This window comes from Zalophus californianus, chromosome 4 (assembly GCF_009762305.2).
Source record: "Zalophus californianus isolate mZalCal1 chromosome 4, mZalCal1.pri.v2, whole genome shotgun sequence".
Classification (NCBI taxonomy): Eukaryota; Metazoa; Chordata; class Mammalia; order Carnivora; family Otariidae; genus Zalophus; species Zalophus californianus.
This window is the reverse complement of record NC_045598.1, coordinates 28329921-28356187: the sequence shown is the minus strand read 5'-3', so window position 1 is coordinate 28356187 and position 26267 is coordinate 28329921. Positions and strand designations below refer to the sequence as shown.

General features: G+C 53.7%; 1 protein-coding gene across 3 annotated transcripts in view; it reads left to right on the top strand.

Moving 5' to 3' along the window:
- Window positions 1-22870, top strand: part of GRIK3 (glutamate ionotropic receptor kainate type subunit 3) — a 219195-nt gene extending 196325 nt beyond the window's left edge. The window contains exons 12-17 of one of the 3 annotated variants that reach the window (XM_027580712.2): window positions 1022-1140; window positions 3609-3826; window positions 12868-13090; window positions 13602-13852; window positions 15722-15810; window positions 16678-16795. In XM_027580712.2, the coding sequence (XP_027436513.1) occupies window positions 1022-1140; window positions 3609-3826; window positions 12868-13090; window positions 13602-13852; window positions 15722-15781 (871 nt within the window). In that variant the 3' untranslated portion in view covers window positions 15782-15810; window positions 16678-16795. Of the gene's footprint in view, window positions 1-1021; window positions 1141-3608; window positions 3827-12867; window positions 13091-13192; window positions 13298-13601; window positions 13853-15721; window positions 15811-16677 lie in introns of those variants that run through there. The other 2 variants (XM_027580703.2, XM_027580719.2) reach the window with 2 other exon arrangements.
- The last annotated feature ends 3397 nt before the right edge of the window (window positions 22871-26267 follow it).

Here is a 26267-nt window from a genome sequence, read left to right as displayed (position 1 = left end):
ATCCCTCCAGTTATCAGGACTTCTCTTCCTTAGAAGGCAGTGGGGGGCTTTAAGTAACAATTTTTCCCTGTCATGCAGGTAGTTGTATATTCAGAGAGAAAAATCTAAACAGTTATGTAACACATTGTTCTCTCCGGGGGTGGGATCCTGGAGTACTTTCACTTTTTCATTGTATTCTTTATATTGTTTGAATATTTTATGAAGTGTATGTTTTGCTTTTTTTCCATTTTAAGTATACAAGTAATTGAAAAGCCCATTCTCATTTTCTAAAAATTCATCTAATCCACCTAAAGCAACAGGCTGCCCTGAGATAACTCCCCTCCCCAGAGGTAAATGCTGATATCTTTTAGGTAGGAATCTTTCCAGACTCTTCCAACATGTTTGTATACACACATCCCTAAAGAGGCATAGAGCTGTATCTTTAGGAATCTATTTATATAAATGTGATCATATTGTTCTTATTTTTTATCACTTTTCTTTTTTTTTAAACCAAACAGTATGGGGTGGAAGATCTTTCCCTCTCAGGACATCTAGACGTCTCTCATTCTCTTCTCTGAGCCGTGTGACATTGCGGACCAATAATAATAAATAAACTTCTGACGGAGTTTACTTAATCATTTTTCTGTTGAAGGACATTGAGGCTGTTTCCAGTTTTTCGCTATTACAAACAATGCTTTGATAAACACCCTCACATGCTTCTCTTTATGCTCATGTATGGGCGTTTTTTCTAGGCTGGATAATGAGTCGCAAAATTGCTAGGTTGAAGGGCATGTGCGCTTTTAATTTTAAGAGATACTGCTGAATTACTTTTACAACCAGAAAAGGGCACTAACAATAAAGAACAAGAAGCAAAATGGCCCTGATTTCCCATTCCCGGCCTCCCCAGCAGAACGCTAAGTAAATGGATGCTAAAGTGGCAGCACATCGATGTTTGCTAAGCAGGCAGCTCCCTGAAGCATGGGTGCCCCTTCCCTCCCGGCTCCCCGCAGCTCCGCCCACCGCTCCCCTCTCCCTGCTGCAGGTTCAGCCCTTACGAGTGGTATGACGCTCATCCTTGCAATCCGGGCTCCGAGGTGGTGGAAAACAACTTCACTCTGCTAAACAGCTTCTGGTTCGGGATGGGGTCCTTGATGCAGCAAGGTAGGTGCCCTCTCTCCCCAAGGCTCTCCTCTCAGGGGCGGGGGGGTGGGGCGGTGCCTCCTCTCCTGAGCCTCCAGGGCAGCTTCAGACCTGCAGAGCTGCCAGCAGGTTGGAGACACCTGGAGACTCAGCCACGTACCCTTGTCCCAGGTCCCTGTCCTCCACCAGTCCTGTGACTGGACTGGCTCAGGGTCTGAGGCTAAAGCAGAGAAGTCATCCCACCTGTCGCGTGCAGGGCTCATCCCTAACCTCTCCTGCTGCAGCTGCAGTGAACATACGGCCTCCTGCTTGCTGGGGCCAACCCCACTGATGGCCCCCCATCACCTTAGACGCTGGCTGGGTCAAGTTGAGCGGAAGACAGGGGAGACTGGAGGCAGGGAGGCTGGGTGGGAGGCCATTGCAGAAATGAGAGGATGAGACCTGAACTGGGGTCATGGCCATGAGGGTAGAGGACAGAGATGGACTCTGAGAACTTCAGGATGTAGCAGGGACAGGACTTGGTGACCATCTGGCCGTGGGGAGCTTGGGAGTGAGAAGGGTCATGTTCCAGGCGGTGAGTGCATCAGGGAGGGTATGCACAGAAGGACAGCATTTTCTTACATCCTCTAGAGGGAGGGCCGGTATGTTGCACCTGACCCTGGCCTGGTGGCCCACCCTGTGGCCAGATCTGCAGCTGCTCAAATGTCTCAGAAAGCAGAGCACCCTCACTGGCTGCAGAAACACCATGGGCTGAAGGACAGGTGGCGGGAGAGGAGCCCCCCCAAGGAGGACCCCTCTCCCCAGCCTTGCTGGCCAGGAACCACGAGCTCGTTGTTTCTGCCTGTCGAGTCGTATGTCCAGAGCCTCTTAACTCAGGGGATGGGATGGGGGGATGGGGATGGAACCAAAGTCTCTGCCTATGTTAGGATCCACTAAGGGGCAGTGGGTGACAAGGAGGCAAGGAAGGGAAGGAGATCCAGGGGGCAAAGAATTCCCTACCCCTCACTCACCTGTGTGTGTTCTCAAGGCCCAGTCCAAACCGTGGCCCTCAGTAGACATCCGTCAGCAAATGCCAAATGAATGCTATTATCCCAGAGTGTCCTGAGTGACCACTACATGCCAAGCCCTGTGCTGGGTGCTTAAATGAAGGAGAAAGAAGGGAGAGAAATCTGCCCCCAACTCCCCAACTCCAGCAATCTCCCAGCCACGACAGAGGCCAGTGCAGGGGTCTGGGTAGGGATCCAGCAGAGCCTGGCACAGTCCACCAGGAAAACAAGTCATTCTCCCCTTGCGGGGGCAGCTCTTGCCCTAGGTTGGAGCAATCTGGTGGGGTTGGGGGGAGCAGGTATATGAGGTTGCGTGTGGCCAGTTGGGGAGGGGCGCCTGGGGAGCCTCAGTGGTCTCCAGAGCTGGGAAGCCACAGGCAGCTTTCAGCGGAAGTGCATCTTTCTGTCCCCACTATTAATGAGTGTCCCGAAGCCTCACCTTGCTTCCTTGTCCATTATCCTTTCTCAGTGACAGTTGGGAGAGACCTGGAAGCCCCCCATTGCAATAATCGCTTCTCCTCGCCCTCCGCTGGCTGCTATTCAAAGCCCCGGCCCCTGATGTATTCCCCCACCAAGTTTTGATTAGGAGGGAGAAAAATAGTTATGTATTTGAAAAACTCTCCTTTGAGTGATTTCTTTGAGACAAAAAAAATCATCCGTATCAAAGCAGACACTTTTCAGATTGCAGGTCCAAATATTCTGGGAAGTTCAGGAGTCACTTGCTATTTAAATCTCTTGAAAACCGCCTAGTTAATTACTTCAGTTAGAAGGTTTCATCTAAATTGTGCTCCACACCCAAGGTTGGGGAGGAAGAGGGATCTATTTCGGCAACGAGCTTCAAAAAATGTTGATTTTTCTCCTCCAGCAAGGCACCAGCAGGCAATCTTGCGTTTGTATCCCGCTTGTATCTGCAACACACTTTCTCCTGCAATTATATCGCTGCAGCCTCACGGTATTTGTGTGAGGCTGGGACAGAGGAAGGACCAGTCTCCGGGCTTTGCACGGTCCCAGGGAGGGAAAGCGTCTGGCACAATCACACAGAGTTGGGAGCAGGATTCACTGCAGAGGTTGAATCTACTGCTACCCGTTCCGAACCGGGGACGGCAGGGGCTGAGGAGCCTGTGAAACGTGCGAGTGAGGGTCATTCTAGAGCAGTGGTTCTTAAATTTTAGCCTGCATCAGAACCGCCTGGAAGGCTTCCCAAACCCAGATTGCTGGGCCCCACCCCTCAAGTGATGGATTCAGTAGGGCCTGGGAAGGGGCCTGAGAATGTGCATTGCTAACAAGTTCCCAGGGTGTTCTTCTGCTGCTGGTGGTGGTCCGGGGGGCACAGTGAGAACCTCTGCCGAGCTGTTACTAGATAATCAGTGGAGTCCGTGACCCAGAGGGGCCTGAGCAGCCCTGGACCGTGTCAGAGACCACCTGCCTTCTCCATTCTCCCAGGGTCTGAACTGATGCCCAAAGCTCTGTCCACACGCATCATCGGGGGTATCTGGTGGTTCTTCACGCTCATCATCATCTCCTCGTACACGGCCAACCTGGCTGCCTTTCTGACCGTGGAGCGCATGGAATCGCCCATCGACTCTGCTGATGACTTGGCCAAGCAAACCAAAATCGAGTACGGGGCTGTCAAGGACGGGGCCACTATGACCTTCTTCAAGGTGAGACCCTCTCCTTCCCTTGCCGCACCACGAGCTGACTCTCCCACACCCTTCGCTGTCCATCCCTAACTTCACAGCATCAGTGGGCCAGGAATCCCCAAGGCTCAGGCCATTCCTCCCTGTTTGAGACCAGTTGGCTTTGGGGAGCTTTGATGAGGATGTGGCCACCTGAGTTGGTCCCAGCACAGATCCTACACATCTTCATACCTGGGACAAGCAGGGTAAATGTGCTGTTTTCTTCAATCCTCAGAGGATGGCAGGTGGAAGAATGAGGCTGGAAAAGGGAGAAGGAGAAGCGTGGCCCAGACACACAAACAGTTGTGGGGGCCAGGGGGTTCCCTGCCCTTGGCTTAAGGTCTCTGTGGCATCCATGTCCCAAGAGCCTGGCCTGCCCTTGGCCGTGAGCTCTCCAGTACTGAGAGGGTAGCAAGGAGCACATCCTTCAAGGCAGGGAGGAGGTTAAAACTTGAACAAGCGTTTATGAACATTTCTTTGCACGTTACACTCTTGGACCACTGGTGTCCAGATAAAGCCGTCGTCACCTGCTCAGGTAACTGTTCTGATGGGGATCTGGCCAGGGCTCTCCTGCTCCTCCTGCTTTGTAGGGTGTTGGCTCAGTTTCCCAAGGTTTTCACCTACTAGAGTAGCTAGGGTTTTCCTAACCCACTGACGGACCCTGAGAACTGGTAAATGTCCTTCTGGAAATGAAAATAAAAGTCACAAGAGCTACCGCCGCCAAGAGCTCACAGTGGGCCAGACTAATGGCTTGGCCTCCCTGAATCTTCATGACCAATCCTGTGAGGTAGGCACTACGATTATTTCCACTTTACACATGTGGAAACTGAGGCTCAGAGTGATGAAGCAGGTTGTCCAAGAACTCACAGCTGAAGGGCCCAGGTCTGCCTTCCTCCAAAAGCCCATGTTCTAGGCCACACTCAGATTTGAGTGTGCATCCCTATCACCTGGGAGGCTTGGGAAAACCCAGATTCCTGGGCCCCACCCTCTGGGTTGGTAGGTCTGGGGCAGGGCCAAGAATGCATGTTTCTAGTGAGTTCCCAGGTGCCGGTGCTGCTGGTCCCGGGGCCACAATGAGAACCTCTGCTCTCATGGTTTCTCCAAAATGGTCAGGATCGGGAACTTGGGGGCCGTAGGTCCATTCATCCATTTATTTATTTATTAGTCACTTGGAAGCCTGGACCCTGGTTCCGCATCCCCCAGCTCTGGTCTCCTTCCAGGCTAAGCCTCGGAGGGATGGACTGAGCTTCCAGCCGGGCCTGAAGGAGGCGAGGGGAGGGCAGCAGAGGATTGGGAGGGAAAGCCTCTCCCTCCTGAGCACCAGAGCCTTACCAGCACTCTCCGCCCCCCTGGCCTCCCTGGGACCCTCCTTGAGGGTGGAAGCAGATGTTTAGCGAGGAGGAGAGAGAGAGGAAAAGATCTCCCCTCCTGTGATACTGCTGTTACCACCAAGAAGTGGCCAATGTGGCCTTCCTGAGAGGTCACTGTCATGCATTTGGGGCAGATAGAAGCATTGTGACAGGCATGGTCGGAGCCCCCTGGGACCCTGGGTATGTGTTCGTGAGTGTGTGTGCAGGGGATGCCTGTGTGTGTGTGTGTGTGTGTGTGTGTCACAGTTTATAATCCATAGAAACATGCATTTAGGTGTGTATGTGGACACACAGGTGCCCATGTACAAAGTCTACCTGTGCGGGTGTATGTGTGTCTTTGTGCTTGGACAGGAGTAGTTGCAAAAATCTGTATGTGTGCTGGCAAGCATGTGTGTGCTCTGGGCGTATGGATATGTGCCTATGAGTGTATACAGGTTATATGTATATGTGCATGGAGATTATATGTGTGTCTATCTGCCTGAATGTCCCCATGGGTGTATCTAGACAAGTGAGCCTGGGGGGATGGGCATCCGTGTGTGTCGTAGGTCATGTGTAAGAGCTTGTTTGTGTGTGTGATGGCCCCTGCGTGCATGTGTCTGCATGTGTAATGGTTCGTGGGGGGGGGGGGTGCGCACGCTGGTGCAAATGTGCCTGCTTGTGCCTGTCCCCAGGCTGCGGCCCAGCCCTCTGACTGTGCCAGAGCATCTCTCATGCATTACACATGAGCCCATCTCGAAGCAGGGCTCCTGATCAAAGGGAAGCGGCATAAATAAGCCCGCTGCAGGCTCATTGCCGCAGATTGGATGCCCTTGCCTCCCTCCACGCTAAGATGCTCAGATTGGCTTCCAAGAGCCTGGTTCCAGCCCCCACCGCGCTGCTGTCCTCAGCATCAAGCAGCGCCTCCAGCAGCCTGCTCCGCCCTCACGCACCATCCCTGCATATAGTGCAGCCCAAAGGGCAGAGGAGGGACACCTATGCTGTCACCCAGCTGGGATGCCGGGGCCCCGGGGCCCATGCTTACAAGGGCTCCTGGCCAGAAACAGTAACTCCACATCGCCCTGCAGAATCAACCCCGCTTTCCCGCTCTCCTGATCACCAGTTAATCCCCTTGGACATCTGGCGACATTGTCTCCTGCTTGAATTTGAGGGAAGCTCTTCTAGCCCAGGCTCCCTTATCACTGACAGCAGCAATGGGACCGCATTGCAGGCGGAGAGGAGCTTGAATGTGGGGATATTAACCCCACCTCAGATCATGAGCTGGAAGCACAACACCCACCCAGAAGTTCCCCAGACAAGCTTCCTTCCTCCCCACCCTACCAGCCCCCACCCTCCATAGCTGGGCTTTCCAGTCACACATCCCCCTCCCAGTCCCCACTCCTCTCCCCCAGGAGGTGGTAGCCTCCTCATTATCACTTTTGAGTTAGAGCTGGAAGGAAACCTGAGTTGAACCTGTTTCTCCAAACAGAGGGTGGGTGATTTGCCCATGATCACACAGCAGATCGGTGGTGGAAGCACAATGCAAGGTCAGATAATTCTGTGTGCACATGCAGCGCCCTCCCCCACACCCACTCTAGGGTCTTCTGGAGGGCTAGTCCTCCCCCCTGCCCATGAGTGGATGTGGCACTAGGCTTGAACAGGGAGCAGCTTCAGGTGTAACCACAGGATGTCTAGGAGACATTGGCCAGGTCAACGGTAGTAGTAACATTTGTCGAGCACTTACCCGGTGCCGGCCACATTTGGGCACTTGACCTGCATTCACGCATGTCATCCTCACAGCAACCCCAGACCATAGAGACCATTATTATAATTTATCTCCATCTGACACCTGAGGAAGGTAGGCTCCAAAGTGACCTGAGTTCGCACGAACTTGCCTAAGATGGAGAGCTGGTGAAATGCTGAGCTGGGATTGGAACCCTGGCGATCTGGCTGGAGCCCTTGCGCCCACCCTGCAGCCTGGGAGACGCTCCAGGAGGCCCGGCGCTCTGAAGGAAATTTCACTTGAAGAGTTGTCGGGGAGCAGCAGACATCACAAACAGCATCTCCCATGCTGTCCTCCCTCCGTCTGGGAAGATAAAAATTAATTAGGAGATGAAAAAGGAAGTCTTTGAAAGCACTGTATGGCTGTAAAAATATGTAGGCAAATATAAAGGAGAACACTGGGGAAGCGTGTTCACTGGGCAGCTTTGAAGGGAGCCAGGCTGTCGGAAGACGGCTTCTGCAAGGATTTAGCCCCCCTTCCGTGTTGCGGTGGGGGAGGGGGGCCCGTCACGGCGGTGTGCGTGACGGACTCCTGCTCAGGGAAGAGACCAGAGCTGGGGCCCAAGGATCCCAGGCTCCCCGGGGCTCCAGCTTCATCAAGCCCCCCACCCCCTTGCACAGCCTTGTCTGGCCCTAGCGATGGAGCCTAGAGAGGCCTTCCATCCAACGCCCCATCTTCCAGCTGCTCCGCCGACTCTTCCCTGAGCTGGAAGGCTCACCTCATCTCAGCCTCCAGGTTCTCCTGGCCCATCTGCTGGCTGGTCTAGAATCAGAGCCCTGCCTTCAAGCAGAAGCAGGGCCTCCAAAACTCAGGGGCCAGGCAGGATTCAGTGCCGTGCAGCCTGGCGCGGTTGGGTCACCCTGGTGTTAAAAGTCAGACCAGGACTTGAGTCCTGGGTGTTGGCTCTGCTGGGTGACCTGGGGTAAGTCCCTTTATTTCTCCCAGCCTCAATTTGTTCCCCTGTATGACACGGATACGGGCTCCCCATGCGCAGCAGTCAGCAAGAGGACTCAGTGCGCTCCTTTGTGTACGGTGGTTAGCCCAGCACCGGGCACACAAGGCGCACTCGAGTCAGACGCTCCTCCAGCTGGCAGACCCAGAAGACTAGGAAGCAGGCTGGACCCTTTTCTCCTTTTGCCCCATGGGCCCCAGAGGACTTAAGCGGGGCACTTTGGAGAGGGACCAGCCAAGGGACACCTGGAGAATCCCCCTTCCTCCAAGTCCCTCCAGATGGAGGACCATGGGCTTTGGGAAGGACCTTGGTGCCTCTCACAGGATGGCCATTGGCCACTGCACAGAGCTAAGAACTCGGGAGGAGCCCCAAGACCCTCAGAATAGAAGAGACCCCGAGAGGGCAGGCCGAGGAGCAGGGACAGGTGCGGGGCTGGGCCTGTGGCGAGAGGAAGTGACTGAACACTCGAGTGACTGAGGACCGCTCTGGGCCTTTCTATAGAACGGGGCTGATAATAGAACCCCCCTCGCAGAGTTATCGAGATGACAAAGTGGGATCATTCACAGAGACAGCGTAATAGAGTCACAGCTGAGCACCTGACCCAGAGCACACGCTGTAAGAAGTGCTAACCATTCTTATGGTTTTGTTGAAAGTGGTGGTACACAGGCCTGCTCAGCCCCCAGACACGGTTTTGGGGACCATACACTGCTTACATTTTCTTATGTGAGTTGCCAGCATTTTAAAATGGAGAGATTTTTGCATTTAAAATATTCACATTTCCAGCTTCTTGAAAATGTGAAGGATCTGGCATCACTTAGCTGCTCGCCTGCAGAACAAGAGTTGTGGGAGCCAAGAGGCAGTAGCTTTCCCAGGCTCTCAGAATCCTACTCAGTGCTCCCTCCTTCCATATTTACGGCTCCCCCTGCCCCCCTGCCCCTGTCAGCACTGGGGTTTTCTACCCCGGGCATTGTGTCATTTAATTTCTGTAGAAACTCTGCACTGTAGAAATGATTATCCCCAGTTTCCAAATGTGAGAACAGAGGCTTCGAGAGAAATAATGTGATGCCGGCCACTCGTCCAGCACTTCGTAGGGACCAAGCTCTGTGCTCAGCTAATGCCCATTTTACAGATGTGGAAAATGAGGCTCAGAGATGGGACATCACTGGCCTGTGGTTGCAGAAGGAGCTGGCCTTTGAACCCAGGTTGGCGTGACACCAGAGTCCAAGCAGCAGAGCTGACCCCCTCCGGCTGCCTCCATCCCCAGCCTGCAGCCCTCACCTCCTGAAAGCCCAAACTCCTCTGCATGGGCCAGCCTGCAGCCTGCCCCCCTGCCCCCGCGCCTGCACACACACACACAAGCCTCGGGGCAGGCACCAAGAGCAGGGGTTACTGCAGGACTGGAGGGTCAGTGAGTCTGTCCTTGGCAAGGTGGACTGTGATGGCAGGCAGAGGCAGCAGACTCAGGGAGGCTGCCTGGTCCCCACGGAAATAATCCCACAGACATGATTAACTGCTCAAGCATGTGGATCTGATAAGGCCAAAGCCTCCACACCCAGGATAAGCAAGCCAATTAGTTTGAGGAAAGGTCTCCTTTCCACCATGGAAAATACCCAAGGTCTCGCATGGAATCACATTGCCACTGCCTCTCTGCACACGTTCCCTGGGATTCAGTTCCCTTTGAAATTGATAGATATTTTTATATATACCTATATACATTTTTCTTGTACAGAAATGTTAAATTCTCAAGATTAAGTATCTTCAGTTGGGGAAAAATCAATTTACTTCTTTGAGGAGGCTGGAATTGAAAGTCGTGAGCCTGAAACTTACTTTCTTGCCAATTTTACTGATAAAAAAAGCTTCTCTGTCCTGGCACATCGCCCTATATTGGCTGCTCCAAACAATTCCATTAATTGATTTGTGTGACTGGCCCTGAAGCAATGCTTATTAAGGTTCCCACTGGAGCTGGGACAGGCAGGATGATGTGGGAGTCGTAGCTGTGTGGGACTCCGTTCCCTGGGGTGGTGATTATAGCTCGGGCCAGTGACAGGAGCTCTGGCCTCTGGTGACCAGGCCCAGGAGACGGGAGAGGGACCCGATGCTCCCGGAGGGGCCCCAGCTATGTCCCTCCCTGCCTCAGCCCCGCACTGCTAGAGGGGAACTTTTTGGGGACGTGTCCTGGAATCACAGCATCTGGAAGACAGGAGGGAACTTAAAGGGAAGCAGAGACCATGAGTGGATGTGGTTGAGCATGGGAGACCCCAGACACAGAGTAAGCACAGTCGGTGGCCATTCTCAGGATGCGGATTTCAGAGCCACCTGCCTAAAGTTGGTGGAGGTGTGAATTTGTCGGCACTGGAGCTGGGAGAGCGGAACCACTTGAAATCAGCGTCACGGCCAGCTTCACTCTCTTCTCTCAACTGGCCCCAGCTCTCTGGTGTTCTTCCATCTCCCTCACTGCCTTCCTTTACCCACTGGAGGCTTTTATGTGTCTTCCTCAAAGCCCATTGGCCTCAACAGCCCTCCGACCCCCAAAAGAAATTTCTGTGTCCATTTACGGTGGAGTATTACTGGAAAGAACTTATGTTTTAATGTCGGAACCTGTTTCTACTCGACGTGACTGTGTGAAGGAGGAATGGTGTGTTGGGGGAGGATACAGGGAGGAGTTTGCAGAAAGAAGAGTTCTCATCCCTTTCTGAGACAGAAGGAGTGGGGCAGGGCTTCCTGAGTGGTTCATTGTCAAGTTCCTTTTGCCAGTGTTTGAGATTTACTGATGGATGACTGGCTTCATGGGAGAGTGAGGTAGTGTGTAAGTAGTATGTCGGTGAGAACATGAACATGATGAATGAGAGGATGGATGCATGGATGGGTGGATGGGCAGATGGATGGGTGGACGGATGGATGGATGGATGGATGGATAAATAAATAAAAGGCTAGGTGGACAGTTGAGTGGTCAGTTGAATGAATTAGTGTGTAAGTAGTATGTGGGTGAGAACATGAACATAACGAATGAGAAGATGGATGGATGCATGGTTGGATGGATGCTTGGATAGAAGCAGGAGCAGGATAGAAGCTTCCTACCACAGTGAATCTGGGCAGGAACAGTCACAGAGTGAGAAAGGCCCTCAGGGACAAAAGGAGCCAGAGAAGGAGAGTCTGGACATCCGAAATTATGTCTGAGGAGTCAGAAAAGCTGGAAATCAGGAATGTTTTTAAGGGCAGGAGTAGCTAGTAGGGAAGTGTGTCTGGGGCCAGAGGAGGAGCTGGGGCAGGGAAGAGTAGCTGGCAAGAGAGAGTAGCTGGCGAGCACAGGTTTGAAGGTAAGCGCTCAAGAGGCGAGAGTAACCGGTGGTGGAGTAGCTAGTTGCACACAGGCCTGGCAGAAAGTAGGATGGCTGAGGACAGGAGCTAGAAGCATCTGAGCCCTTCCAGGCCTTCGGCTTTGAGGCAGATAAATTTGCAGGTGGGACAGTAGCTGCTTGTCTGTGAAGGTGCCCCCAGTCCCAGAGGCGGCATCACTGGTCCTTGATGGATTCTCGGTTCTGATAAAATTCAGGTGGGGTCTTGCCTGCTGCTTCAGGGCTCCCTGCTCCCCCAGGCATGCTTGGGTCTCCAGGAGCCAGTTTTGGAGAGGACAACCCTCACCAGAGCTGGGAAGCCCCTGGAGAATAGTAGATACACTTTCCTCCCGGCCACTGCCCCCACCGCCTGGACTCCTGGCAGACATAGCTTCTTTCCCCATCCGCTACCCATCCCCCAGCCCTGCACCAGCCTGTCACACACACCGGAGCTGGGCCGGGTGCCAATCAGACAGGCTGACATCACAGACAGGCACAGCTAGACTTGGAAGCAGCCGGGTACAATGGGGCCTGCAGAGCCACCTGCTCCCCTGGGATCTGTGGGGCAGGGCCATTCCCTGCTGGGAGCAGGTACCTGGCTGGCTATCATCTCCCGAGAAGTCTCATGAATGCCATGCACCCTGATCTGTCCATTCTCCTCAGGCAGCAGGGGACATTCAACCTTGGGCCCCTCTCCTGGGCCCAGCTCCTTCTCTGAATCTCCCCAGCCAAGCAAGACAAGCCCAGCAGCTCACCCCCTGGGCCTCATCTTAGGGATGCTAGTTCTGCTCATCCATCAGCGTCCAGTCTGGGATGCTTTGGGGACAATTACAATAAGGAGATAAGGGCCCTGCCGACCACGTGCTCTGACAGGCCCCCCTTCTCACCCCGCTCCTTAATGAAGTCCAGTAGGCAGAAACCCTTGTCTTCCCTTGGAACACAGTACACAGGAGGGGCCCTCTTTGGTTGAAGTGGGAGTAGGGGCCCAGAACCCACCAAGCTTTGCCTTCATTGGCATCCACCTCTCCCTCTCTATCTTCACAGAGTTTTCTGTGAGGTAGTGCAGCTAAGTGGTTGGGAACATGGGCTCTAGAGCCAGATGGCCTGGGTTGGAAGCCTAACTTTGCTACTTAGTGTCTGAGTAACCTTGGGCAAGTGACTTAGCCATGGCTTCAGTTTCTGTAAAATGGAGCTAAGGGTAGTGCCCACCTCCTATGATTGTTGTGAAGAATCAGTGAGTTAACGCAGATGAAGCTCTTAGAACAGGGCTGGCACGTGGAAACCTTGAATAAAGGTTAGAGAAAGAAAATGCATTTAAAAAAAAAAAAAAAAAAACAGTCTGAAAACCACCGTGCCATGGCAAAGAGCTAGGGGTTTCTAGGTAAGTGGGCCTGAGTCTGAATCCTGGCTTCATCCCTTACCAATTGTGTGTTTTGGGACCTCCCCTCCCAGGGTCTCAGTTTCCACAGCTGAGCAAGGGGTGGCCTTCCCTCCCATCAGAGGGTTCTAGACAGGGTTCTGTGACCAGAGCCCTGTTAAGTGGGGTGTGGGGTGCTTGGCCTCTGGTGTGCTCAGTAACTATGTGCATCACCCCTCCCATTGTGGCCCAGAAATCCAAGATCTCCACCTTTGAGAAAATGTGGGCCTTCATGAGCAGCAAGCCATCAGCGCTGGTGAAGAACAACGAGGAGGGCATCCAGAGGACCCTAACGGCAGACTATGCACTGCTCATGGAGTCCACGACCATCGAGTATGTCACCCAGAGGAACTGCAACCTTACCCAGATTGGGGGCCTCATTGACTCCAAGGGCTACGGCATTGGCACGCCCATGGGTGAGCAAGGGGCTGCGGGTGGTTGGGGGGGCCTGGGGGGACAGAGGATGACCGGGGCCCCCACAGCTACTCATGCACCCCATCTCCTGCTCCATCTCCCAGCTCATCCCATTGAACCTCAAAAGGTGGCATCTCTTCAACCCAGAGACAAACAGTAGAGTCACAACCTTGCGAGGTCAGCCTGGGCCTAAGCAGAGAAGAGCTGGGGCCAACACAGAGGTAGGGGGTCAGTTCAGAGGTCATGCCTGCTCTCTCTGACCTCACCCCTGTCGATGCAGCCCTAATACATGGGGCCTTCCAGGGGCCGACGGAGACAGGGACTCCTCGGCAAGACTCCCACCCCCAATCAGGACCTTGTTCCCACCGGACACCATAGAAAGATTCAAAGAGGGGCCTTTAGGAGCTTATGGAGAGGCTAGTGATGGTGGCCGGCGCTGTCCAGGGTGCTGACAGGGGCACATGCACAGGGACTGAGTGCCCCTGCCAGCCCGCTCCCCGCTCCCCCACTCAGGCTCCCCGTACCGGGACAAGATCACCATCGCCATCCTGCAGCTGCAGGAGGAGGACAAGCTGCACATCATGAAGGAGAAGTGGTGGAGAGGCAGTGGGTGTCCCGAGGAGGAGAACAAAGAGGCCAGCGCCCTGGGTATCCAGAAGATCGGGGGCATCTTCATCGTCCTGGCCGCCGGGCTGGTCTTGTCCGTGCTGGTGGCTGTGGGCGAGTTTGTGTACAAGCTCCGCAAAACAGCAGAGCGAGAGCAGGTAAGCCTCAAGAACTGGGGCCCGCATGGGGAAGGGAGGGAGTGGGGAGCACAGGGTGTGAGCCGGGTTCACACCTCCCAGGCACGCGTGGTGTCTGAGCCAGCCCTGCCTCGGCTCCAGCAGGAGGCTTGCCGGCCCCACCTCTGCTCTGACTCTGAGCACACATCCCCACCACTGTGGCTCCAGGCCAGGCCAAGCCCCCTCCTCTCCAGCTGGCTCATGCAACAGCCTCCACTCTGGCCTTCCTGCCTCTTCTCTCCCATCCGCTCTCCAAACACAGCCAGGGCCCTGTTTAACACTTCATTCAAACCATGTCATTCCCCTGCAGAAAATCCTTCAGGGTAATTGTTGAAGCTGGGTGATGGTTACATGGGGCTTCATTATACTTCTCTCTCTCTCTACTGCTGCATATAGTTGGAAATTTCCATAATCAAAAGTTTAAAAAAGAAAGGAATGTTAAGAAGTCTGGCCCAAGCATTCAGACAGTAGAACTCTGCTCAACCCATCTGATTAATTCAAGTGTGGTTGAGCAGTGGTTCTGGGTCCTGGTAGCAAATTAGAATCACAGGGAGAGAGTTTTTTAAGTGCTAATGCCCTGACCTCACTCCCAGAGACTGTTTTAATTGGTCTGTGGCAGAGCCTGGCATTGGTGTCTTAAGAAAGTGTACTTACAGGGTGATTTAAATGTGCACATGAGGGCGCCTGGGTGGTTCAGTTGGTTAAGCGTCTGCCTTCGGCTCAGATCATGATCCTGGGGTCCTGGGATCTAGCCCTGTGTTGGGTTCCCTGCTCAGTGGGGAGCCTGCTTCTCCCTCTCCCTCTGCCTGCCACTCCCCCTGCTTGTGCTCTCTCTCTCTGTCAAATGAATAAATAAAACCATTTAAAAAATGAAAATTTAAAAAAAAATCAATGAGCACGTGAGTTGAGGGCCTCCGGGCTGGAGGGAGGTGCCTTTCACAGAGAAGTTCAAAGGGACACAGGGCCAGTGTGGAAGGAGATTATAGGTATGTCCTATGTGGAGGGGACCACTCAAAACAGGTACTTTTTACATCCATCAGAAATGAAATGGGGTCCTTTATAATCGGTAAGCCAGAGTCAGCAATGAGGAAGGGGAAAGATCATCCTTGGTGTCATAGTTCTTGTGGGCATGAGGAAAGGGACATGCTCCAGTCTTGCTGGGAGCAGTCCGTGCGTACGTTTCTGGAAGGCAGCTTTGCAGTGTGGACAGTCTTAAAAGTGGCCACACATTTTGACAGTGAATTTCTACTTTTAGAAATGCACCCAATGGAAGAGGTCAGTTTTATTTACAAGGATATTCACTGAAGTGTTAATTAGCACATGAAAAATGGAGGGGAACATCCCCCTCAATGTCCAATAATACAGAAGGGCTAAAAAAATTATAATACATTAAAAAAGAACAACCAAATTCTTTAGGAATTCCCATTACGGTTGGAATGAGCTCCACAATCCACCCAAAAGCCGACAACAAGATCTGGTTCTATCCCACTTGTCTGACTTTCTCCTTCCCACGTTCCCCTCCATCACTCTCCTCCACACACACTGGCCTCCTCTTTAGCCCTTAACGCACCAAACACCTTTCAGCCCCAGGCCTTTTGCACATGCTGGTCCATGTACCTGCAATGCTCTTCCCACCCACCCCCACCCCCACCCCGAGCACCGTATTATTGGCATGTTCTGGTCATTCAGGTTTCAGCTGAAACACCACCTCTCAAGTAGCCTTCCCCACTTGCCTCCACGCCCGATGCCCCTCTATCTCATTCCACTGTTTTATTCTCTTAACAACACTTACCGTGCTCTAAAGTGATTTATTTGTTCACACGTTTATTACCTGTCTCTATCACATCATAGACCAGAAGCTCCCTGAGGGCTGTGACCTGCCTTTTTCATGTCTGTTTGCCTGACATCTAGAACAGCGTGTGGCACATAGTAGGGCCTCGGTAAATATTTTCAGAATGAATAATGGCAGGTGAGGAGAGTTGCCATTCTGTGTTTAATGGGCAGACAAGGGGAAGCTCAGAGGGGAAGTGAGTAAGAGGCAGAGCCAGAATTGAGAATCTCCGCGCCCTCCCCTCCCCTGCACAGCCTTGTCACAGCTGCCTGAGTGCTCCTGAGAGGACCTCACCACGCAAATGGAGCCATCAACAGCCCCCCCCCCCCCGCCTTCCAGACAAGCCACAGGACAGCCTCTGGCCATGGGTCTCCTAGGAGCCCCCGCCGTCAGACACCTGCAGGCAAAGCATAGGGACCCAGGCCAGAAACCACAGTCACCCAGCTGCCTTGCAGGGACCTGCCTCCCACTTGCACACCTTGAGAAACGTGCTGGACTGTCCCTGTGGAAGCGTGGTGATTTTGCCCTAGGTGGGAAGCCCTCCCAGGGGAAAGGTTACCCATACATTCATCAGGTGTTTCTTAAGCCTGACCCTGGGCCAGGCCTAGTGCTAGGAGCTGGGCTTACAGGGATGAAACTGGCTGGTTCCTGCCCTCAGAATCTAGTGGAGAAAAATCAGGCAGGTCAAATTCCTCAAACTTTAGCGTGCACACCCTTCAGAACCTCGGTTTGCTCCTCTGGGAAATGGGGATAGGATGATACTACCTGCCCTGGCTACCTTAGTCTCCAAACAAGAACGTAACGCTCTGCAGGCTGCCCCAAACTGATCATCTTGAGTGGGCAGAGGGTGGGTGGCCTAAAGGTGAGAGTGAGACAGGCAACCTTGGCACCAGCCTTGGGAGGAAGGGGAGGAGCCGGCTGGGGTTGCAAGGCCGGGCCTCACCCATGTGCCCCTTGCCCTCCCACCCCACCCCAGCGTTCCTTCTGCAGCACCGTAGCCGATGAGATCCGTTTCTCCCTTACCTGCCAGCGTCGGGTCAAGCACAAGCCGCAGCCTCCCATGATGGTCAAGACTGACGCTGTCATCAACATGCACACGTTCAACGACCGCCGGCTTCCAGGCAAGGACAGCATGGCCTGCAGCACATCATTGGCCCCCGTATTCCCCTAGGCACAGGTGGGGTGGGGACCGAAGGCCTGGGGGCAGGGCAGAGGAAAGCAAGGACACTGGAAGGCACCTCCCCTGTGCCCACACTGGGCTTGGGGGCCAGAGCTGCCGCCTGCCTGCTGGGCCAGGAGCCCTCTGCCCTTACCTCCCAGGAAACCAGCAGGCCCCGAGGCCAGCTGCTTGGGCCTCACTCGCCTCTCGTTTCTTCTGTGGGTTTCTAAAGCTGCCAGCCGAGACAGCCAAGGCCAAAGGAAGCACATGCCTCTCTCAGGCCAAACTCACCTGCCCCTCAACTCTCCTTGACAGTCAGAAGTTCCTACCACGGCCTTGCTGAGGCCAAAGAAAATGGGAAACAGCTCATATGGTGCCTCTCCTTCCATGAGCCCAGACCTCCTGGGCCATGACCGTGAGACCAGAAACACAAACCCTGGGCACCTTCAGGATTGTAGTATGGCTACCAGTGGGAGCTGAAGATGGCGGATGGCTACCCTACGTGTCTTGGGCAGAAGGAAGACTTCATCCCTTAGGGGCTGCTCACATAGTCTTGGTCTCTTGGACTTGGCAGCGTGTATGGCAGCCCCCATCTTGGCAAAATTGAAGGCAGAGAGCCCCATAGAAGAAAAGAGGAGTTTGGGGTATGGGAGAGAAGAAAATGCACAAAGGCCACCATTTTGAATTCTTACGGACGATGTCCCAATTGTTCCCATTCCTCAAGGAGGTCTCCAGGAGTATAAAGTGGAGGAGTGGTCAGAGCAAATTTTCTACTTTCTGGCCAGAAGGTAGAGGACCCCCTGAATCTCTCACAAAGGGTGACCAGAGATTCAGCCGATATTTGAAGCCAGAGGAACAGTGGATGCCATGGAAATCCCATAGTCCCTTGAGCCACTGGGTCTTATTTGGCTGGTTACTGAGCTGTTTTCTAAACCCTAGTGGCATTTGAGAGCTTGGGCTCTTTGCCATCTACTCATCAGCAACTCCCCATTCCTGGCCAGTTGACCTTGACCTCCTTCTGTCACCTTGGAAGGAGAAGAGAAGCCTAGATTGAAGTGAAAGTCATGACGCCCCCCCCCCTTAAAAGAGGGGTACAGGTCCTACGGCACAGGCTAACTTTGGGGTAGATGGGGAAGGCCGGGAGGGCCCTCAAGAACTCTTGGCCTCCTGAACTTGCCAAACATAAAGATGCTCCCCAGAAAGGAAAGTTTTCAGGGACAGGGTATCAGAGCTCATAGAGGCCCCAAGAGTGGGGAAAGAAAAGCTGTCTCCTGGAGAATTAACCAAAGACCCCACATAGAGACACAGGCCACCTAGGCCCCGATCTCTTGTCCAGAGCAGCTTGGACCTAGTGGGGCTTGGGGGTATAGCAAAGAAATAGTAGCAGATGGGGTACCAGTGAGGGCCGGACCAGATGACTTGTGGGTTCCAGCTAGGTAGGATGGATGTTCTAGAAGTCTGTGACTTTAAGATTCTGGAAAAAGAATGAGACATGGAAGGTTTAGGAGCAAAGTGTCCTTAAAGAGACTATGACGGGGCCAGCAAAGCTTCCCATTGCTAAGGGTGAAAGGCAGTCTCGGAACAGGGGAGGGAAGGCTGGAGATTCCGGATGGGGACCCAGAAGACACTATTATCCCCCTCCCACCTCTCTCCTGTTTCTGCCTGGGGAGTCTGGTTAAGGAAGAGCTACATTTAGATCTCAAGGACCTTCTCAGCTGGGGTGAAGAATCATCTCTAACTCCCCCCAGGGACTCCCAAAGCAGGAGAGCGCAGTGGGCTCATGTGATAAATAACATTCCTCCTCCAAACTGTGAGCTGCAGGACCAAACCAGCTGGTTCCCACCCTCCCAGCAGCTCCAACAGGCTGTGTGCTGGGGAGGTGGGAGAAGAGAGCTGGACGCGCAGCATCGCCAACACACGTAATGACAGGAGAAGCCATGCTGTCGTGAGCTCATGTGTGGGAGTGCGTGTGTGCATGCATATATGTGTATCTGTGTGTGTGAGCTCTAGGGGCTGGGGGTGAGGGACGGATTTGGACATCAAACAGAGTCCAGGACATGCAATAATAGAACCCTTTAGGTTCTGACGTGTGTGTGCACACATGTGTGAATCTGGGATGAGGGAGACAAATCTGGACAAGCAGCAGAGCCCCATACATGTAAAAACGGGAGAAGCCATGTCTTGCCGGGGTCCTGGGGAGTACATACACGTATATGTGCATGCACGAGTGTGTATGCTTGTGTGTGCCTGGCCTGTGTGTGCATGCACGCTTGGGTGTACGTTTTGCACCCCTGGCAGAGGGTGGAGGACAGGATAAAACCCGCAGCGTTGCCAAATGTTTAAAAGGAGAAGCCATGTCGTTGAGGGGTCCACATGTGAGCAAGTGTGCATCTGTGTGTGTGGGCATGGGTTTGCAGCGGAGAGCAGGACAGAGGACAGAACCAGAGAGCTTTGTGGTACAGATCAGTGCATGTGTGCAAGGAGCCATGTGGCATCGGAATTACTTGGGGGGGCATGCTCCCACATGGGTGTGCAGACTCACCCATGTGTTCCAGCTCACAGCAGGAGCAGAAATGGACAATCAGGAAGGCAGGGAATCAGGGTCTGCTTGCACTTCTGTTGGTAAGGAGAGATCATTTGTCACAAGGATTTGGCGAGACAGTGTGCTTTTGTGTATGATGCTCCATGAGCGAGTCATGTTCTTCTGAGGCGGCACACGAACACAGGCTGATGGGGGAAGAAAGAAGTGGCGTGGGTTTGGGAAGATATTTCATCAGCGGAATGAAGAATAGTGGCTATTGGAGGCACAATTCATTTAGGGAAATCCCCCAAAAGGTACTAAAATGATTTTTAGACTTGTAATGAAGGTGGGGTGACATGCTGCCCAACCCCGCCCCCCACTCAAGCCTTATGTCCCTGTGTGTGGCTAATGTTCAAACTCTGGCTGGTGTCCTTGGTTTGCCTTTGAGACCAGCCCAGTGTTCAAAACACAGTGGGGACTGCTTCTGCCCAAGTGGGAGCTATGTCTCTCCCCAGGTCCCGAAGGTGCTAGCTGGTACTACTACACCGCGTGGGGTGGGGAGGGGAGAAGGTGTTCGCATCAAGGCGGATCAAGAGGAATTAAAGGCGACGTCAACCATGCCAGCAGGTGCGCACATGCGCTGCAGAGGGTGTGAGGGGCACGCCCACGCACGGCGGCACCGAGGTTGGCTGTAGAAGCGTCAGAGCTGGTTTCGATGGAACAGAAGACGGGACTTGCCCCAGCAGGTGCTGGACTGTCCTTGTCGGGCCCCACATGCCTGCCCTTAACAAGAATGCCCCCACCTCCCACCCCCATCTCCCACGCAAAATGCCAGTGCCTCCTCTCAGCCAGCTCAGACCGGCCAAACTGAGGGGCAGCAGCGAGCAGACCCCCCCCCCCACACACACACACCCCGCCAGTCACCAGGGCCCTGGGGCTTTTGGACCATGAACCCTCCTCCTGTCACTCCCCTTGACCTCTTACTGGTCTCTGTGCCATGGACAGATAAGAAAACCCTGACCGCTTGGTCACCACTCAGGTGGCCCCACTCTGCGAGTGTCTCTCAAGAGGAATCATGCTCTCGTGGCGGATGAGCTGACTCTGAATCTCTGAAGGGTTGGAGGGCCTCCCCCCACCACCGCCCAGCAAGACTGCCCCAACTAGAAGAGCACATCCTGGCCCCCTCCCCAGTGCACTTGCAGACAGAGTGATGGCCCAAGACAGGGGAGGGGTCTGGCGGGGCTGGATGAAGGTTCCATGTGGTGAGAAGTCACTCCCCTCCTTAAAGTGGAGGGGAGCAGAAGTCCGAGCCGAGCACTCGCTCGCTGAGAACAGAGGCTCCCTCCCTGCCTTTCCCAGGGCTGCGCTGCGGACGTCCGCAAGCGGCTGCTTCATCCCTCGGCATGACGCTGGGCCCTTCCCAAGCCATTCTCAGCTATCTGCACAAACAGCTCGAAACTGGCCAAACTCTGGCCCATGTCTGGACTGATCCAGTGTGGACAGCCATCTGGAAGGGCCTTGTGATCTGGACAAACAGCTGGTTGGGCTTAAACATCTGGGATGGGCCCCGCCCTGTGGACAGATGCAAGGAATGAGCCCAATTCTGTCGACAGATCTTGAGCAGACACATCTGGAACAGTCTCCCCGACGGGACTGACCCAGCTGGAAGGGTCCCCGCTGCTTGCCATGGTAGAAGGGCCCTGCCCCGAGTCCCCATGCCAGTTTGAATCGAGCTCTCATTTTTCAATCCTGGATTTGCCCTGGAGTTAGAATTTCAGAGCTAAGGCCATATGTGAAGTCACAAAACTGTTTTTGGTAGAGGGTTAATGTTCTGTACAATATATATATGAGTGTAAAAAGATATATATATACTGTATATATATATACATATATGCACAGTGTATATATGACCTGTAGCCCATGTGTATACACGCCCCTCCCTGCACGTCCGCACACAGAGTGTACATAACCCAGCCAGTACGGGTGGGGACCAGGTGAGGGATGGGGCGACAGCAGCCAAGTCTGGAATGGAGGTCACCGGGGGCAGGGGCCCCCTGGGGATGGGGAAGGCCCTGCATACATCAGAGCTCTGGACCGAACCACAGGGGCTGGCAGATGGGCCTTGCCCAGCCGGTGCCTCCTGGAGAGGGGCAGGAGAGACCCAGGGGCCTTGTCTCCGTCTGAGAGTGTCTGAGCCAGGGCAGCAAGCAAGGCCTGTGTCTGCGGAGTCATGTCATGCTGGCACTTGGCCCAGAGACCTGTACTTGTCACAGTGGGCAGATAGGTGTCGGGCTCCACCTGGAATATCCTAAAGGGCTGGAACGTTCTAGGTGGCAGAGGCCTCTGCCTCAGATTCCCACCCACACACAAAGGCACAGTTCACAGCTAGCGCAAATGCTTTTTAAAGAGAATGGCCCCAAAGGCATTGTCCACATGCCAGGGCAATGTCCCTGTGCCCGACTCACTGGCCCTGTCCCCATCATCTGCCTTCTAGAACAGAAGACCTCCAACCACCCTGCAGCACGTCTCTATTTTACAGATCAAAACTCTGGGGCCTCCAGCTACAGGGCAGCAGCTGTAGTAATGCCAGCAGGCTTGTCGCACTGCAGACAACCCCCCCCAGGCCCATCTGACCCAGAGGCTAGCTGTTAGCAAGTGACCGAGGAGCCAGAGATGTGAAGGGTGCAGTGACGCCAGGGGAAAGAGAAGCCAGCAAGGCCCTCCTGCCCTAGCACAGCCCAAGCCATCTGTCTGCCTTCCCTCCCCCGCTCCATCTCCCCCAGCAGGGCAGTGGGCAGGGAGCACCGCCCACCGTACCTGCCGACCGTGGCCCTGCCCCTCCCCGCTCCTCGTGGGCCTCACGATCCCAGTCCTTTAGCTAGCGGTCCTGCCCCTGTCACAGGCCAGAGCACCTCTGGAATCTGCAAGGGAGAAGACACCCGGAGTGAGCTTCCGTGTGGTCGGCAGACTGCCTTCTGCTTGGGCCCCATCTGTCAGGCTGGTGTGCACTTAATCTGCCTCTGGGCCCCCCCTCCCCCGCCGCCAGAGCACATCTGAATCCAACCCCCTTAAGAGGGGCCTGTCCTGGCTCCAGGGGCCCACATGCCACTGTGCTCCAAACCCCCACCCCATCTCTGCCTGGGCCTCCCTTGTCGGGGACTTGGGTTCCCAGCCCCAGGGCTGAGCCCCCAGACAGTGCCATGCGAGACCCTTGGCCTGCCCCACCACCCAGACCAGAGTGCCTGGATGCCCCCCACTCCCACTCGACATGGTTCCCACACACTGGTCTCTGGGCCATTCAGGGGATGCCCTTTGTGGACATGCAGAATTTCTATGAATATAGTTTTTTGTAAACATTTTGTAACAATTTGGGTTTCATAGTAACTGTGTTACTTGCCAATCATTCTAGGCTGATGTAAATAACTTTCCGAACAAATCTGATTATTTTCCTTTTTAAGACACTGTGATATATCAAAGTGCACAGTTTGCTGTATGAAGTAATATGGTTTTAAATTTTAAATAAAGAAATGTTTCTAGAAAACAGTGTCCACGTGAGGTGTGTTTTCTGCTTCTCTGCTTTCTCCTTCAAACCAGAGGGTGCCGGGCAGCTGAGCCACCTTCACCCCTGGGCTGACCGTGTCCGGGGCAGGAGACCCTGGGGATGGGCCGGTGGGGGACTCCAGCTCAGGCCCCTGGTTCCCGTTTCAGATGACAAGGGTGAGGCGTCCATCCCTGACATCGTCTTAACCTCTGTCTTCTCGTGGGCACATCTGTCCCCAACGCCTCACCATCCACAGAGCTACCCTGCTAGTTGTCAGGTCCTTATGTGACCCTGTCCCTCTGGCCACAGCTGGGGGTGTCATGTGGGCCTCTTCTCCAGGCTTGGCCGATCAGCGATCTTGCCATAGCTTTTTCAAGGTGGAAGTAAGGAAGCTCCAAGTCGGTTACTCCTGGGAGCTGGATACCGTACGCATAACCAGGGCTCGGGCCAGGAAACTTTAAGCAGGAAGGGATTGAACACGGATGTTTACAAAACCAGTGGAAGAGATGAGGTGACAAGGCCCAGCTGGGCCTCCAATGGCTCCCAGAACAACATAGAACTGACCCGCCCAGGGAGTAGCCACATCTGAGACTCTGGGACTAGAGCTATGAGACGAGAGTGCACCCCAGGCCTGCCATCCGGGGCTCAGCAAGCCTGGGTCAGGAAGGCGCTGCCATCATTGCCCCCATCACGTTGCTTCTCGTCACCCTGGTAGCAATCCTGCTGAAAACCCTCATGTTTCCATGACGGAGACAGCCCAAGAAGAGGGGGCAGGAAGATGGACTCTGCCTCTCTTCTGCTTTCTATATCTCATGCAAACATCAACTTGGTAGAGACTAATTTGCATCCAGAACCCTCCAGGCCCCCCTATGATACAATCATAATCATAATAAGTCATAATATTTATCAAGCACTTCCTACATGGCAGGTGCTATGCTAAGCTCTTGACGTACATTATCTCCTTTACCGCTTGCCTCAGAAACTGACACAGCTCAAACCCGATTCTCTATGATCTTTTCATCCCAAACCTCCACCATCATTGACTCAGTATCTTAGTGTCCCCATTCTAATTCCCTGGAGAGTGACCATTATTGGACCAGCTCTGGTTAGTTGGTCACCTGTGATCCAATCGGCTGTGGCTAGCAGGAGTGAAGGGTCACATAATATAATCATAGTACCCAGGCTCTTTGCTTTAGGAGGATTGAGAAAATCCGAAATTCTGAAGAAAGCTATATGGGTTGAGCAGTCCTTCTAAAATATCCACCCTCTTATTTCATCAGTGCAAGTGCCAAGTCAAGGCCCCAGAAATCCCTCTAGAATGGAGAGGAGGCCAGGACCCAGTGGGCTACAGTATCTGAGAATTCTGGTCTAGCCTGCAGCCACAAGGGGGAAGAGGCTTTGGGTCTAAGCCAAGGAAGAGGCAGGTAGAGGCCCTGGGTTGAAGGACATCTGTCAGGAGGCAGAGGTAAAGTCCATCACCTAGGAGTGAACACACTGGGGTTCAGGATGGACTCCAGGTCCAGAAGGGAATAGGATAATGTGGAGAAGAGAGAGGGAATGGACCTGGTAGGAATGAGGCCCACATTAGGGGTGAAGGAACGGGTAGATTACCCACTCATCCATCCATCCATTCACTCATCCATCCGTCCATCATCCATCCATCCATCTGTCTGTCCATCCATCCATCCATCCATCCATCCACCCATCTATCCATCCGTCCATCCATCCATCCATCCATCCATCCATCCATCCATCTATCCATCCATCCATCCATCCATCCATCCATCCATCCATCCATCTGTCCGTCCATCTATCCATCCGTCCATCTATCCATCCATCTATCCATCCATCCATCCACTCATCTGTCCCCTTTCCCCTGAACATTTTCCCACCCACCTACCAATTGATCAAACACTCCATCCATCAATCCATTTACCTGTCCACCCACCCTGAATCCATCCATCCATCCATCCATCTACTCATAGACTTGAATATTTTGCAGGTGAGTCCAGCTCTACCACCTATTAGGTGTGTAATCTTGAACAAGCAACTTCACATCCTTGAGCCTTGGTTTCCTCATCTAAAATGCATTGTCATGAAAACCACCTCATGGAATGGTCACGCAGGCTAAACGAGAAAAAACATGGTAAGCATTTCACACGGCTAGGCATACCATAAGCCAACAAGAAGTGACAGCAATTTTCATGAAGAAAAAGGAGGAAGGAGAGGAAAGAATTAGGGTCTACTATATGCTGAGCCTCCTCAGGGGATAGTCTGGTGAGTAGTGAGACAAGCCTCCTTCCCGCTGGGGCTCAGAGCCTGGCCCAGAAGCCCATTCGTGACACTCTGGGCTCTCGATGAGGACCAGCCAAGCCTCTCACAGCAGTGGGGTGGCTCTGATTGTCTCTGGATTGGACAGAGAAACGACAGAAACTCCCCGGTTCCCCAGCCTCTCTGAGAGCCCCTGACTCTACGTCTCAGAGCCCATCTCTACGTGGCTGGCTTTCCCAGGGAACTGAGCTCTCTCCACAACCCTGTCTCAAGGAGGCAAGGAAGTTGATCCTAGACGTTGCCTCTCCCTCCCCAACTCAACCCCAAGAGCAGGAAGTGCTCTTTTTCTGCCTCCAGAGGGGGCTCTCACTGCTCTCTCCCCAAGGAAGGAAGCAGAGTCCATATTACCTGGCACCCGTACAGCTCAACAGATGACAGCTTTTTTTTTATTTAAGATTTTATTTATTGATTGATTTGTCAGAGAGAGAGAGAGAGCACAAGCAAGGAGAGGGGCAGAGGCAGAGGGAGAAGCAGGCTCCCCGCGGAGCAGGGAGCCTGATGTGGGACTCGATCCCAGGACCCTGGGATCACGACCTGAGCCGAAGGCAAACGTTTAACCGACTGAGCCACCCAGCTGTCCCCCGATGACAGCTGTTATTGTGGAGGAAAGTAACGAACGAGAGGAGCCCTCTCCCGTTGCAGGCACAGGAGCCTAGGCACAGAGGAAACAAAGATGGCCAAATACTCAGCTTTTAAGCTCAAAGGTCTGGGTCCCAGTCTAAGACCCAAAACATCTGGATGGACGCATGATCCTGTTCCCCCACCACGAACAACCAAATTTGGCCAAAGACTCCACAGACGGGGAGGAAACCTGAAGGAGATCGCCAGAGAGAAACGGAGTCAGGTCCCGGGGGACCCTCGGGTTCTGCCCCGGAGAGCTCCAGAGAGCAGATCCCAGCCCCCAGACACCCTCCTCAGTGCCTCCATAAGGACAGTCCGTAAGGACACACGTCCTCCATAAGGACAGCTTCCACAGCAGCCAGCTGACTCCCGCAGCCGGCTTGCTTGAGCGAA